The 14,615-nt window shown below is 40.1% G+C and overlaps 1 protein-coding gene across 2 annotated transcripts; it reads left to right on the top strand.

Moving 5' to 3' along the window:
- The first annotated feature begins 835 nt into the window (after positions 1–835).
- LOC147327434 (uncharacterized) lies at positions 836–13,173 on the top strand. Of its 2 annotated transcripts, none has more exons than XM_086295056.1 (12): positions 836–1,185; positions 3,943–4,105; positions 4,203–4,630; positions 7,653–7,854; positions 8,143–8,195; positions 8,469–8,619; positions 8,707–8,790; positions 8,898–8,972; positions 9,085–9,171; positions 9,529–9,606; positions 11,253–11,495; positions 11,919–13,173. In XM_086295056.1, the coding sequence occupies exons 1-12, from the start codon at positions 1,177–1,179 to the stop codon at positions 12,701–12,703; spliced, it is 2,358 nt and encodes a 785-aa protein (XP_086151182.1). In that variant the 5' UTR covers positions 836–1,176; the 3' UTR covers positions 12,704–13,173. The 2 variants fall into 2 exon arrangements, with proteins under 2 accessions (XP_086151182.1, XP_086151180.1); XM_086295054.1 differs by having other exon boundaries at positions 8,704–8,790; positions 11,919–13,172.
- The last annotated feature ends 1,442 nt before the right edge of the window (positions 13,174–14,615 follow it).

Raw genomic sequence — 14,615 nt, 5'->3', positions numbered from 1 at the left:
ATTACAAATGAAATGCTAATGTTTTCAATGTTCTCTGATGAAGAAGATATGGGTGTATAGGATTTCTCAAATCTTTGTGTTCTGTTTTTATTTACATTTGACCCAGCATCCCAGCTTTTTAGGAATTGGGGGTCATAAAATATTATTGTCAAGTAGGAAAGCTTTTGGAAACAATCAGAAATATGGTTCGTCAGTGAACCAGGGAAAGGGTTTTACCTCACATATTTCAACAGGCTACATTTCAGTCTGCAAGTGTGCAGCAGGAAATAATAGTAATAAATTATCAGGAAAGAAGTAAATATGCATATTTGCATATCTATTTCACTTTCAGTGTGACTGCTTATGGTGATGGACAGGTTGATGAGATCAGGCAGGAGTTTCCATAGACTGTGATGTTTGCAGACAACATTGTGATCTATAATGAGTAGGGAGCAGAAGTGAAAGAGTTAAAAGGAAGGTTTTTAAGATGGTAATGAGACCTGCTATAATATACGGTTTGGAGACATTGACAAAAAAGCAGTAGGTGAAGCTGGTGGTGGCAGAGTTGAAGGTGCCCGAATTGTTACTGGGAGTGATGAGGATAGGCAGGATTAGACATCAGAGGGACAGCTCAGGCTGAGCGGTTTGGGGAAAAAGTTAGAGACGCAAGGATGGCATGCGCACAGGAGGGGATAGTGGATGCTGAAGATGGAGCTGCAGTCAGGAGGAATAAAAAGAAGGATGTGGTGAAGGGTTGGGGTATGTCGGATGTGACAGAGGAGGATGCTGGGGATAGGGTGAGATGGAGGCAGATGATCCGCTGTGGCGACCCCTAAAGGAAGCAGCCGGAAGAAGAATGAGAATAGGAAAGATGTCTGAAAAAGTGGAGGGCAGAAAATGGATATTTAATTTTGTCATCTGTCTGTAGAGATGCACACCTTGTAATCACGGGGAGGCAGTAATTCAGCAGCAGCAATTTCAGCGTCGAAGAAGAAGAGGAGGAGGCGGAGTAGAAGAAGAACCGCTGTTTAAAAGAAAAAAAAGGAAAAAAGTGGTGGCGCAACACAGTTTAGCTAGCACAGAGTGCACGGTTAGTTCATGACAGCTGCTCCCATCCGGAATAACGCTTGTACTTAACCCCGTGTGTAGCCCTGTTTCTCCTATGACATCCTTCACAGTCGGCTCCGACCTCGCACTATGTTTGAGGTAACGTGACAGCGTAGCTGCTTTCAGGCTGTTACTGTGCAGCTGGCTGCAGTTTGCTGTAGCTAACCAGTTAGGTAAATGCACGTCGTAAACAGGTTATCCTCGTAGGTCAGGGACACCGTATTACTTGAGAGTGCACCGGTGTGGACTTGATGCTAACCTTCTTACGTTCATGCACAGAACCAATTATGTCATTATAGCTTTAAAGCTAGCTGGTTAGCAAACGGTAATTGTTATTAAACAAGGCAGAGCTGCATTCATTACGATAGTACAATGACTTATACACTGCGACTGACTGATGGAGACGTGGAGGCATATATTCAGCGGCCAAGTGAAATAGTCAAGAATATTTTCCTGCAGGGGATAACGCAAGCAAACGAGACAAAACAAGTTTATTTTGAAAGGCTGTTCAGGTTGCTGACTCTTGGAACCCAAGAAAGGTCTAAACAGAACTTGCTGCTAAACTATTAAACTAAATCTAAATCTCTTGAAATGGATTGTTTTCATTTTACAATTGTATAAGAGAAATATTTTTACTTTTGTGAATTTAGAAACTTGAGAAAGCGTTTTTCTTTTCCCGGACACTAATATATAACTATCAGAATAAATCCAGGTTAATTTTTCAGACTGTGTTAGAAAATATTCTGCAGCACTTAAAACAGAAGTTTAACATTATCCTGCATGAATGCTTTATGGTAGGAAAGGTTATAATTTTACCAGGGTGGAATAATACAGACCACATTACATTTATGTGAGTTGGTCCGGGTCGTCGGGAATTATGTGTGTGCAGTCCACTTGGTAGCCTCATCAGCCTAAATTAATTGAGAAGGGGGGGGGGGAGGCAATATTTGGAGCGTACAGTATTTAGGGGGGGGGGGGGGTTACGTTGAAACTAACAGCAGATTCTTGAAGTCGTTCATACGTCCAGTTAAACGGGTCAGTTAAACTTTTTAGGCTGGGATACAAATCAATTCAAGTTCATGCTCGAGTTTATTTGGTAATTTTAATGCATATTTAATACGTTTCTTGACATTTTGTTGGTTGGTATGGTTGTTAAAGACATATAAACGTTAAATTAGTAAGGTAACTAGTTAAATGGGATTCACTGGTGGTTGTTTCGTTGATGATGGTTGGTTGATTTTAGGCCAGTTTTAACATGTTTCATAATATATCTGCTAAATGTACTCTAACATTGTCATATCGAGGCTGTGTGCTCATCATCTGTGTTCAAAAAACAAAAAGTGAACTTTTAGAGTTTATGTTTGAGGTGATTTCCTTTTCGTGGTGTGTGCGGTTACAGCCTGTGGCTCAGGTGTATTGTTTCTTTATATTATATAATTAATGCACAATTATATAATGTTTACATTACACAGTATTAGTACCAGTATATCAGTATTGCACTTAACGAGAAGTATACAAGAAGAGACATATTTCAGTTATGTTGTTACTGTTGATGTTGCATAATTTGTCCTACAGGGGGCACTCTGAAACGTCTATGTTGGTAACGTGTTTGGAACGGCAGCCATCAAAGCAGATCGAGTTATCCACGACTTGTTATAACAATAAAACAAGATGGTTATGTTAGTAAGGACTCATAAATAACAAATCACAACATATAATCTCTGTGTTTCATCTGTCTGACAGAAAAAGCAGCTTTTATATCAGATTTTTAAAAGCACCAAATATCGGTTTCTGTATTGTTCTTAAAAATCTTATATCAGCCGGGCTCTAGAACATATTATATCAGATGTTTATTCAATTCAATACAAAATGTATTTGTATAGCACATTTAAAAACAACAGAGTTGACCAAAGTGTTTCATCGGTTAAAAACAAAAGAAAACAATAGAGAAACAAATACAGATAAATAAGAAGACAGTGAATTAACAATAAAAACATAAAACAGGCCTGATGGTACTCGTACTGAACTCGAATTAAAAGCCAAACTAAAAAAGTGAGTTTTAAGATGCATTTTAAATGACTGAATAGACTCTGAAGTACGAATCTCCTCTGGCAGATTATTCCAGAGTCTGGGTGCTGCTACTGCGAAGGCCCGATCTTCTCTATGCTTCAATCGAGACCTTGGTTGTGCTAAGAGCAACTGGATAGATGATCTCACTGCTCTTTTGGGGTCATACATGTTGAGGAGTTCGTTTAAATAACTAGGCGCCATATTATTTAAAACTTTAAAAGTAAGTAAAAGAATCTTAAAATCAATACGATATTTTACAGGGAGCCAGTGTAAATTTGCTAAAACTGGCGTATCAATTAGATGTTGTAAGAGTGGTAAGAGTTTTTTTTTATTCTTGCCGTCATTAATCTAAGTAGTTTTACTTGTTTAACCTGAACTCTCGTGTCTAGGATGTAACGCCATATTATGTAATCACTTGACAAAATGTTATCTGTTTTATAATTGACCAAAATGGATGTTTAACTGCTGTATTATGTCAAGTAAAAGTATTCAAAATGATTAAGTTATTGTAAATGGCCTGTATTTGTATAGCGCTTTACTAGTCCCTAAGGACCCCAAAGCGCTTTACACAACCAGTCATCCACCCATTCACACACACATTCACACACTGGTTTGTGGCAAGCTACATTGTAGCCACAGCCACCCTGGGGTGCACTGACAGAGGCGTAATATAAAAATAAACAGTAACTTCTGATGGCTTTATATAGCAGCTCTTTTTTCTTGTGTGAAACTTGAGCTGTTGTAGAGTAGATGACCTGTTTTTCCTTCTGTTTGATATCTTAATAGGATCCTGAACTTCAAGATCCTTTATCACTGAGTCTGAATGAAAACTGCAGTGACCAGTCTTCCCCCAAAAAAGCACCAGCAAGCCCCGACTACACCTGTGAGATTCCAGAGATCCGAGTAATCATCAAAGAGGAAGAGGATGGCTGGACTGTGAGTGAGAATAGTGAGTGGAGAATCTTGAATTATAGCTTCTCTTCACTACATGATACACACATTGTTGCTCTTTGTGATTTTTCACCTTTTTTATATATTAAACGCAGATGAGAGCCTCAGCTCAGAGAGAGAAAAAGAGGATGCTTCTGTAGACGGCTGCCTTCCCCACCAGAAAGCGAGTGGCGTGGAGAGCTCTGCTTCATATGGCGTAAAGAAACCCCAGAGAGGATGTGCAGCGGAGAAACGGTTTGAGAAGCCTTGCCCTGCCACAGAGAGCCTGCAGAGACACAAGCTCACGAGCTCCGATGAGAAACCGCAGATTTCCTGCAAATGTGGGAAGGCATCAGGAAACGTGACTGTACATCAGTGCAATAACACAGGAGAGAATCCCCTCTCCTGTCCAGGACGGGACATGACCCCCGGTCACAAAAGGAACGTGAAATCCCATCAGGAGCGCTGGGACCGAGACCAGAGAGCATCTTTACACACAGAAGAAGAGCTACAGCAGACCGAAACGTCAGCACCTTGCCAAACTGTATGTTGTTTTAGATTTTGTAGATATTATGAAAAGATCAACACATGAAGTTTTCATTGTTTGTTTTTTTTAGTCATCTAGCTTACTAAATTTTATTTATGTGTTATTCGTGAATGCATTTATAATGTCCCAGTCGGCCTCGTGCAGGAAGGTGTACATGTTTGTTCTTAAAGATCGGGTCTTAAAACTCATGTGACCATTAAAACTCATCCCTCGTGTTCATGCTGCCCATTAAAAGATCACATTCTGTTGTTTTTGAATATGAGTACAGAATCAGTCCTTGTGCTGTGCGTCTCAAATCAGTTTAGATCTCACAGGTTTAGATCTGACAATCTGCTAGACACGATCACATGGTGACAGTCAGGAGTAAAAACTCCCTTTTAACTGGAAGAAATCTATATTTTGATATTTTACGTTTTTGACTGCAGTGGAGGGACGATGATAAGATGAGGACTTCGTAACATTGCTTACATTATAAACACTTTAGGAAGGGATGTTTTTGTGTGGCGCATACTAAAGGAATGACATGTTGTTTTAAGACTGACTCAAAGAATGTAGCTTTTAATTTTCCCCTACCAAGAGTGGTCCAGCCCTGCTGTGTTAAGTACAAGAAAATGTTGCTAGAAGAAATCCTCAGTGTTTTCTTCAGTTTTAATTCTCTCGTGCCCTTTTTTTAAAACTCTGTAAGTCAGGGGTGTCAAACTCAAATACACAGTGGGCCAAAATTCAAAACTGGAACAAAGTCGCGGGCTAACGTTAATATTTATTGAAATATATTTATTCCTCCAGATATAAGAATGAATCTTTTCTTATGGACTCAAACACATTTTGCTAAAAAACTGAATATGGAACAAGCAAAGCTTAATTCTAAACAATATATATATTAGCTATATAATACCAGTAGGCCAGCTCTAATAGTAATTTGGTGTGGCTTCGCGGGCCAAATGTAATTAGGCTACGGGCCAAATTTGGCCCGCGGGCCAGAGTTTGACACCTATGCTGTAAGTGATTGCTTCTTAATGTCACGGTGTAGTGCTGCTCTGTTGGAAGCTGTATAAAAACAAAGTGAATTTTGAATTTCCCACTATTTTTCAGACCTTGTTTTTTTACCTTTTTTCCCCTTAAAATTTAGAAATAAAATGCTTATTTGTCCTAAGTTTTGACTGCATGACTTGGAAGTTCCCCAGTGTGAGACTGCTTTTTATAGTTTTTAACTTTTGAAACTAAAATTGGATCTTTTGGGTTAGATGGGAGAAAACAGCAGTGATAAGTGTGGTTAGTTGTATAAATAAGACATGCATTTTGTTATATTTAAATTAGTGGTAATGCTGGAAAATCTGTGCACTTATATTCTTCTTGCTATGTTTTGTACGTTGGGATATTAACTCCCACCTCTTACATGCAGTATTGTCACTGCACTGTGTGTAAATACAGAGAACACTTTCCTTTTATTCCAAAACCCAGCTCACGCTGACGTAACACGCTCATAAATCTGGCCCTTTGGGTTCAAAATACTAATGATGACTTTCCACGAATATGCAGCTACTCTCTAAGAGGCTTCATTAATCTTGGCGTTTTTGCAGTTGAATGTTTGATGGCTCCAATTTGAAATGTCACATGCGTTAGGGCAGAGGATGAGAATAGGAAGTTGTTTTTGTGTGAGGCCCTTTGTTTCAGTCGGTCCAGTGAGGTCCGGTGTTTTTGGACAGTGACACATTCTTTGCAGTTTTGCCTTTGGATTTGAAATCAAGCATTCAATATGTGATTGAAGTGCAGAGTTTTAGCTTTAATTCAAGAAGTTTAACAAAATTATGTCTTTAACTTTAAGAAATGCAGGATTAAAATCATTTGACAAACTAACATAATCCTAAATTTAATGGTTGTTTTTAATACTTGGATAACAATTCTTTGCAGTCATGACTGCCTGAAGTCTGGCAGCCACGGACATCACCAAATGCTGTGTTTCCTCCTTGAGAGGCTCTGCTTGGCCTTTACTGCAGACACCTACGGGTGTTGGTTGTTTGTAGGTCTCTTTGTTTCAGTCTGGTCATTGAGGAATGTTTCATTTATTTGCATTGAGAAACATTTGGGTTGCTTTTGCACTTTGCTTTGAGTATTAATGATTTACACCGTAAAGCACTGTTCAGTCAGTTTTGCAGCATGTGGGTGAATCTGAGCAGACAGTGTAGCCGTGCACACATCACAATTCATCCTGCCCCTTCTATCAGCGGTCACATTATCAGTAATCACCTGCTTACATTGGTTAATAATATTGTCTCGTAATATTGTCTCCACCATCATCATTGTTTGATAGATGATGTGGTATGCTTCAGATCATGAGCTGCTTCTCTCTTCCATACTTTTCTCTTCCTATCATTCTGGTACCAGTTGAGCTAAGTTTCACTCAAAGCTTTTTTTTCGGAACTGTGGAGACTCATTTTGATGTTTTCTGGCTGATTTCGTCTTCCTGTTCATGAGTGTAAGCAGTGGTTTGCACCTTTCTGTAAACCCTCTGCACTGCATTCATGTAGGCAGAAGTTGTTTGCCTTAACCAAGGAAAGGATTCGTCTCATAAGTGTATCTATCAGGAGGCTGAGGTGTAGCGCTGGCCATTTTTCCCTTTTGGACTCAAATAAAAGGATAGCAAATACAAATTCAACAATGATAAACAACTCCAGAAACTTTATCTGCCTAATTTGTCATGGAATAACAACATAATGGACCTTTTGCTCTTAGATTCTGACAATGGGAAACAATGTATAAAATTGGATGGCTATAATTTCTACATGGTTAATGCAATGCTTTGGTTTAAACCCCCTGAATTAAATCTGCAGGTCTGTACTTCAGTCTTGATTGTTTCAGTTGAAATCCACCAGTAGTGGTGTAACGAGTAAACATGACAAAAACTGTTTCATTGTCCAGAACCTGCAGATAACTTTGTCATTCAGTAGCTTCTTCGCTTCCTTGTGACAGATGTGCTCTGACGTCGTGAATTCCTTTTAGCTCTGTTTTCTGTTTTTAGAATTCTCCTAAACGTGAGCACCCGAAGTCACGCGGGCTCAAGATGGCATCTGAAAACTTAAACGACCAAACGCTACATTTGACTGTAAGACTGCATGCAGGGGAGGAGGAGGAGGAGGTGGGCGAGGAAGAAGAAGAGGAACAAGATGAAGAGATTGGAGGATTAATCAACTCTGATGGAGAAGTGGTTGAATGGGATTCTGGTGAGTTATCAGCACCGCGGGTTTAATAAAAACCCACGACTTCTGCAAACAATACTCATTTATTTACACAAGGGTCCTTCCTTGATTCTGTTTCTCATGTGAATTTGTAAGCTTATTGGCTAAAGAATATCTTAAATAACAGAAGAAATGCATTAATAATCTTTCCCAGATACTCACAGCACTCATAGTTTGCATTTAGTTTATCACTACATTGACATTCCTTCTTTGTCTGGATTGCAGACTGTCAGTTTTTTCTTTAACCTAAGGTAACTGTTTTGATTTTTACAGCAGGCAGCTCTGACCGAGGCTCTGATTGCTCAGCAGGTCCTCCGCCTAGCAAGGTAATTCATTTTAACACAGTTTATCAGTTTAATGTCTAAGATTGGGTAATTACTGCATCTCAGTCACCACGGGAGTGCTTAGTCTTGTAGTGTCGACTGTTGGTGTCATAAATCAAATCAAAATTGCTCATTTGCATCTGCAGCACCACTCTTTGCCTCCTGCCCTACACACACCTACTGCCACTGAATAGTTGGGATGTTGTACATACAGTAGTTTAAAAACTGACTTTACAGGTGGGCTTCTGATGTTTTTTAATGATTGTGATCATGCAGGAGTCTCAGCTGCGAGGCCAAAGCCAGAGAGACAGCAGCAGCCCGACGCTCATCATGGAGGTTGTTTCTGTGGGGGAAGATGAAGAAAGGGAGGACGCAGAGGAAAAAACAATAGGGGCAAAGATGAATGCTGCCTCCCCCTCATACTGTGGTAAACACAAGTGAAGGAAAACCAAAAAACTGTTAAATAATCATCACATTTGGTCCTGAGGTTATTTTGTTTTGCACTTGTTAGCAGAAAAAAGACCAAGAAGAACTAAAAAGGTTCCAGTAGTGTATGTGGAGAACTCAGACACAGAGCTAGATGTTCCTGCAAATGCTGGTGAGTGACATGAAGTAAAAAGGTAGCACTCGTGGCACATTCAGAAGAGATGGAAGGAGACCATCAGTGTAATAGATTTCTTTTCCGCTTTTTTCTTCATCCGAAAGCAAAACGAAGAGGCAGAAGAAAGATTTCTCGAAGTCCACTGTTGCCAGCTGAAGACTCAGAGGCAGATGCAGGAGGTCAGTGAGTGATTCTTGTGTTTTCTACTGCAGCTTAACGTATGTTAACTACTCTGAAGTTACGTTATTATGACTTCATAAGTCATAATTAGTCTTTTTCTTTATCTTAAAGTATCACAGCGTACCCGAAGAAAGAGAAATTTGCATGCAGCAGCAGAACCGGAAGAATTAAACTCAAAAAATACCCGCCGTGCTGCTGGTAAGAAAAGAAAAAAATAAGCCTGACTCTTGAATATTACGTCCAAACTTCAGATATTTGCTTATATCCTATAATTCCTATAATTTATAATCCTTATCTTTATAATCTCTTCTGCTATTTGCACATTCTTTACTGTAAATTCCTAAGTTAATTTGTAAATTTTTGTAGTAAACTGTAAATTGTAAATATTGTAAAACTTTTCTTCTGTCATTTAATGGTCGGGCATTGTACAGCTACAAGCATTTCACCCCCATGTCATACTGTGTATGGTTGTGTGTGTGTGACAAATAAAATTTGAATTTGAATTTGAATTATATGCTGTGATTCTTAAAATCTATGACTTAATTTTTTCAACAGCAAAGCGACCGTATAGACAAAGGAAAGATACCAAAACATCTGGTGAAGCAGAAGGAGAGAACATGGCTGTTTCACCAGGTAAGAAATAATAAAATTACCTAATCAGTGAATAACCAGCTCAGTGTTCAGCTGAGGTACTAAAATGGTGTTTTCTGAAAACCCAGAAAAGCTTTTCTGGTTCAATGCTCATTTAAAAAAAGACCGAGGAAAAGTGGAAAAATTTTTGTGGTCAGGCAAATTGAAATATGAAGTTCTTTTGGAAAATATAGATGCCACGTCCTTTGGACTAAGGGAAAGGGACCAGGCAGCTTGTTATCAGCTCTCAGTTTTAAAGCCTGCTGTGATGCTATGTGGCTGCATTAGTACCTGTTGAATTGTCAGTTTGTGCATCTGGAAGGGCACCATCAGTGCTGAAAGGTATAAACAGGCTTTAGAGCAAATTACGCTCCCATCCAGAAATCGTTTTGAGGGAAGGCCTTGCATATTTCACCTCAGGTCACACATGCTCCCAGACTCTGTTAAAAGAAGAGAGAATGATACACAGTGGGAAAAACAGCCCTGTTTCCCACTGTATCATTTCAAGAAATATGTTTCTTGACATGATACGTTTCCTTAGTTCAAGACATTTGATATGTTTTCTAGGGCTGTTCGATATAACGATATATATCGGCTGACAATATAAAAACATCTAACGTTTCATTTTACGCTATTGTTTGTTTCGTGGTGTCAAAATAAACCGTTTACAGCAATATTTTTTCATCTTTTTGATGGTCACTGTAGTGGCTATATTAATTAAGTTCTCTCTTTCTCTTATACTTAATATAACCACACTACGGATGGACAAGCGCCTGTTTTTATGCGTTGTGGTTAGCAACAACAATGGTAAAACCATCGTATGTCCGCTTGTTTATTTTCCACATAAACCTTTCACAATAAAGCTCAAGATCCTGTTGAGACTTTTCAAAATAAACTGAATCACGTGAAAAAGCAGATTTTTTACGGATGAGAAGTAAAAAAAGAGCCGCCAGGTGTTAAAAAATAAACCTTAGATTCAAACGTTAGAACAGGCTTTCCCCCGCAGCACGCCGTGTAATAAATACACGTCGTGTAATAAATACACGTCGTGTAATAAATCCCAGTCGATCAGGAGCTTGTGAAATACTCAGTCTGGCACCAGCAACCATGCCACATTCAAAATCACTTAAATGACCTTTCTTCCCCATTCTGATGCTTGGTTTAAGCTTCAGCAAGGCTTCTTGATGATGTCTACATGCTTAAATGCATTGAGTTGTTGCCATGTGATTGGCTGATTAAATATTTGCATTAAGGAGCAGTTGAACAGATGTATCAAACAAAGATTCTGGCAAGTGTATAGAGTATAAGCTTTCTAATGATAATTTCAGTGTAAACAGTTTGGAAGCATTTAAAGACAGAATATTATCTGAACATGTCTTCAACATGCAACAGAAACAGGCCTTTAGAGTCTCTACTCTTTCTTTATATGCATAATGAGTGTAGGGGTAATGAGATCTGTATATAAATATCTTCGGGCCAAAATGTTGCTGCTTCTGTTTTTCATTCCTGTAGGTGTCAGATATGTAGGATTGGTTTGACTTTGAACAGATCGTTTTGAAGAAGACTTCAGTTTGTGAGCTACACGTCATGTTTGAGCTTTAAAATAGAAGCCTCACCTTGTAATTTCCTCTTGTTTTCCATCTCCATAGACAAGAAGCGCCCTGGCAGAAAGATGATCTGTGTACCAATTGAAATACCTCCTGAGCTCCTGAAGAAACCCAAAGAAAAAATGGAGTACCACTGCTCAGTGTGTGGCAAAGAATTCCCACATGCCTACAAACTAGAGCGGCATGAGCTGATCCACACAGGAGAGAAACCGTACTGCTGCTCCATCTGTGGCCGTGGTTTTAACCAGAAGGGAAATCTCAAAACGCACTACAAAGTCCACTTAGGTGAGAGCTGCTAACAACGCAAATATAATACTTGACAAGCCAGAAGCATTGCATTGCACTGTTGCAATACAATGGTGGCATCTTTCACTACTTTTAACATTGGCACTGTGTTTTATTTGCTCCAAATGCATTTTTATCTTGGAACTGAAGATGCATGATTTATAGTTTTTCAGAGCAGCATTTGCCATTTATACTGCTGATAGATTTGTCTTGGTCATTAACTAGGAAAATTGTAATGATTAGTATATAATAATTAACCAATTTAAGTTTTGATCTCCTACCTGTTAATCCTATGACCTGAGTTATTTGCACTTTTACCCCAATGTAAAAGTGAGGTAAGCCTAAACTTCTATGAACTGCAGAGGTTGTTATACCTCAAAGCAAAAGAGTAAAACATGGTTTGAATCTTCCACTTCTCTGTAGGTCGTAAGGGTGCTGTGGATTTTGATGATGAGGTGAATCCCATAGCGTCAGAACTCTCTGAATATTTAAAATCCCTGCCTGGCGAGTCCAGGATTCGATCATCCCTCCGTTGCCTGGAATGTGGAAAAGACTGTGACAGTCATTCAGCTTTGCAAGCACACCACATCACTTCACACACTCAGACAGCCTCTGAATCAGGCCCCATCAAGCCCGGCGCACCACCTCTTCTCTTCTGCCGCCGCTGTGGCATTCAGTTTAGTGAAAAAGAAAAGCTGGAAGAACACATGAAGACCCACATCAAGGAGAAGCCCTACTCCTGTCCCGACTGTGGCAAGAGGTTCATTAACGAGAGTTACATTCAAATCCATCAGCGCATCCATACTGGGGAGAAACCGTTCCTCTGCTCTCAGTGCGGCAAAGGATTCCATACTGCCTCCTCCCTCAAGCTGCATGAAATGCAGCACTCCGGGGAGAGACCGTTTGCATGTTCCATTTGTGGGAAGACATTTCGGATTAACTCTTACCTAACAGCGCATTACCAGACCCACATTAAAGACAGGCCATTCATTTGTAGCATTTGTGGAAAAGGCTACTCCAGAGCAGAGGAATTGAAGGTGCACCACAGACTTCATACCGGAGAGAGACCCTACGAGTGCGGGGATTGTGGGAAGAGTTTCATTTATCGTCAGGGCCTTCGGCAGCATCAACGCACACATGCTGGAAGACGCATCGGGCCAACCAGACAGCTTGGTAGACCAAAACAGCAGGCCAGGCTTGACATCTAACACTTAATCTATCGATGAATTTTTGTTGTTAACCGTGTTTGAAAGTATTGCAGTAAATTGTGTTTTTCTTCCTTCCATTCCTCACAGCTGCAGAAAAGATGATTACTGTGTCTAAAAAATGTACACCACAGACTTCCTGTGGGTTGCCAAGAGTTTGACAGTTTGTTGTGTGGTTTTTCTTCTATCCATGTTTTCTAATTATGTTTTTATTTACCACCACTTGTAGCTCATCTGTATAAATTTGAGTGCCTTTGTAACCTGCATGCCAAATACTAATTAATGTTTAAAAAAAGATCATGCACTATATCCTTGATATTTTAAAATCCATGTTGATGGAATACAGACATTTTTAAGAAACAGAGATTGTTTGTTTTCTGTATTTGATATGGCATCTTCATATCAGGCTACAGGCCGAATTAGACAGATGGTTTCTCTCAAAAGCTCCACCAGCCAGGGTGCCGGTTTGGCTCAGTGGGTGAGCCAGGGATGAGTTAACAGTAGGGATGGGTACCGGTGTCCGGTGCCATGATGGCACCGGTTCTGACATAAACGGTAGTAACCAGACCGAAAAGCAGCACACATTTCGGTGCGCTTTTTCGGTGCTTTTTTTCCCTGAGCTGTGATACACTTCTAGCCAATCATTTTACGTTTCCGAGGATAGTAGGCGGGTCCAGGTACTTTCGTTCTTTTAGAGCAGAGCTACAGATTAAAAATGCCCACGGCGAAGCGGTCAAAGGTCTGGCTGTACTTCACAGCAAAATATGCAAACTCAGCAGCAACAAGTGCTTTAAGCTGATACTGTCAAAGGAGGTAACACCTCGAATCCGATGAAACACATGGCGACGCATAGCGTTTTTTTAAAAGCCGAGAAATGCGCCGTATTTGATAGCTTGCTGCGAGACCTCACACCGAGCGCATCTACTGCGGGTGTGGTGCCTGTTATCGGACCCAGATTTAGCAGCATCCCCCAAAAACACGAAGAGGAGAGTCCTGGCCCCTAGCCCTGCCAGTGTAGCAGATGTGATGAGGATGATGATGCAGCAGCAGCCGTGCTTCTCTGCGTGAGTAGCTTAATGTTGTTTGTGTGTAATTTACGTTGAGTAGGCTCACCACGTTATTACATTAATGCAGGTAGTGAACTAGCAAATCTCATCATAGCTACATGCGGCTGTCTTCTTGTTTGATGGCAGATACTCCCTTCACCCTGGCCAAAAAGGCTAAAATGACCAAAGAAAAAGAGGGAAACGGCTAAACATGAGAGGTTTTGGACAAAGTTTGTGTTTTTTCCATTGTTTAAGCACTGCTTCCAGCCAAGAGTGATACCATATATGCCCCATAGCTGCAGAAAAGGCTAACATTGTTATCTTTTTACAAAAAACCAGCTGAACATGAGAGGTTTTTGGACCAATTTTGTGTTCTCCATTCTTTAAGCACCGGTTTGAGCACCGTTTGAGCACCGGCACCGTTTCAAAAGTACCGATTTGGCACCGGTATCGGATAAAACCTAAACGATACCCATCCCTAGTTAACAGAAGCTATGACTCATTAAACTTGGCAATATTTTCCCAGTCTTCTATTGTCCAACTTTGGGAAGCCTCTTTGGACTGTAGTCTCAGTTCCTGCTCTTAGCTGGCAGGACTGGCACTCATTGTGGTCTTCTGCTTCTGTAGCCCTTGTGCGTCAAGGTTCGGGGATGCTCTTCTGCATACCTTGGTTGTAATTTGTGGTTATTTTAATTACTGTTGCCTTCCCACCAGCTTGAATCAGTATGACCATTCTCCTCTGAGCTTTGACATCAACACAATAGTTTCAGTCAGAGAACTGCTGGTCACTGAATATTTTCTCTTTAGTTGACCATTCTTTGTAAACCCTAGAGATGGCTGTTTGGGAAATCACAGTAGATGAGTAGTTT

This window comes from Aulonocara sp. 'chitande type north' Nkhata Bay, linkage group LG6, assembly GCF_057382095.1.
Source record: "Aulonocara sp. 'chitande type north' Nkhata Bay isolate Kocher_YH1m ecotype deep benthic linkage group LG6, A_spYH_male_GT1.1, whole genome shotgun sequence".
Lineage (NCBI taxonomy): Eukaryota > Metazoa > Chordata > Actinopteri > Cichliformes > Cichlidae > Aulonocara > Aulonocara sp. 'chitande type north' Nkhata Bay.
This window is presented reverse-complemented; position numbering and strand designations above follow the sequence as displayed.

Coding starts and splice junctions, on each gene's coding strand:
- LOC147327434 (XM_086295054.1), top strand. Junction 8,620..8,703: donor TGCCTCCCCCTCATACTGTG/GTAAACACAAGT, acceptor TGCACTTGTTAG/CAGAAAAAAGACCAAGAAGA. Junction 9,172..9,528: donor AAATACCCGCCGTGCTGCTG/GTAAGAAAAGAA, acceptor TTTTTTCAACAG/CAAAGCGACCGTATAGACAA.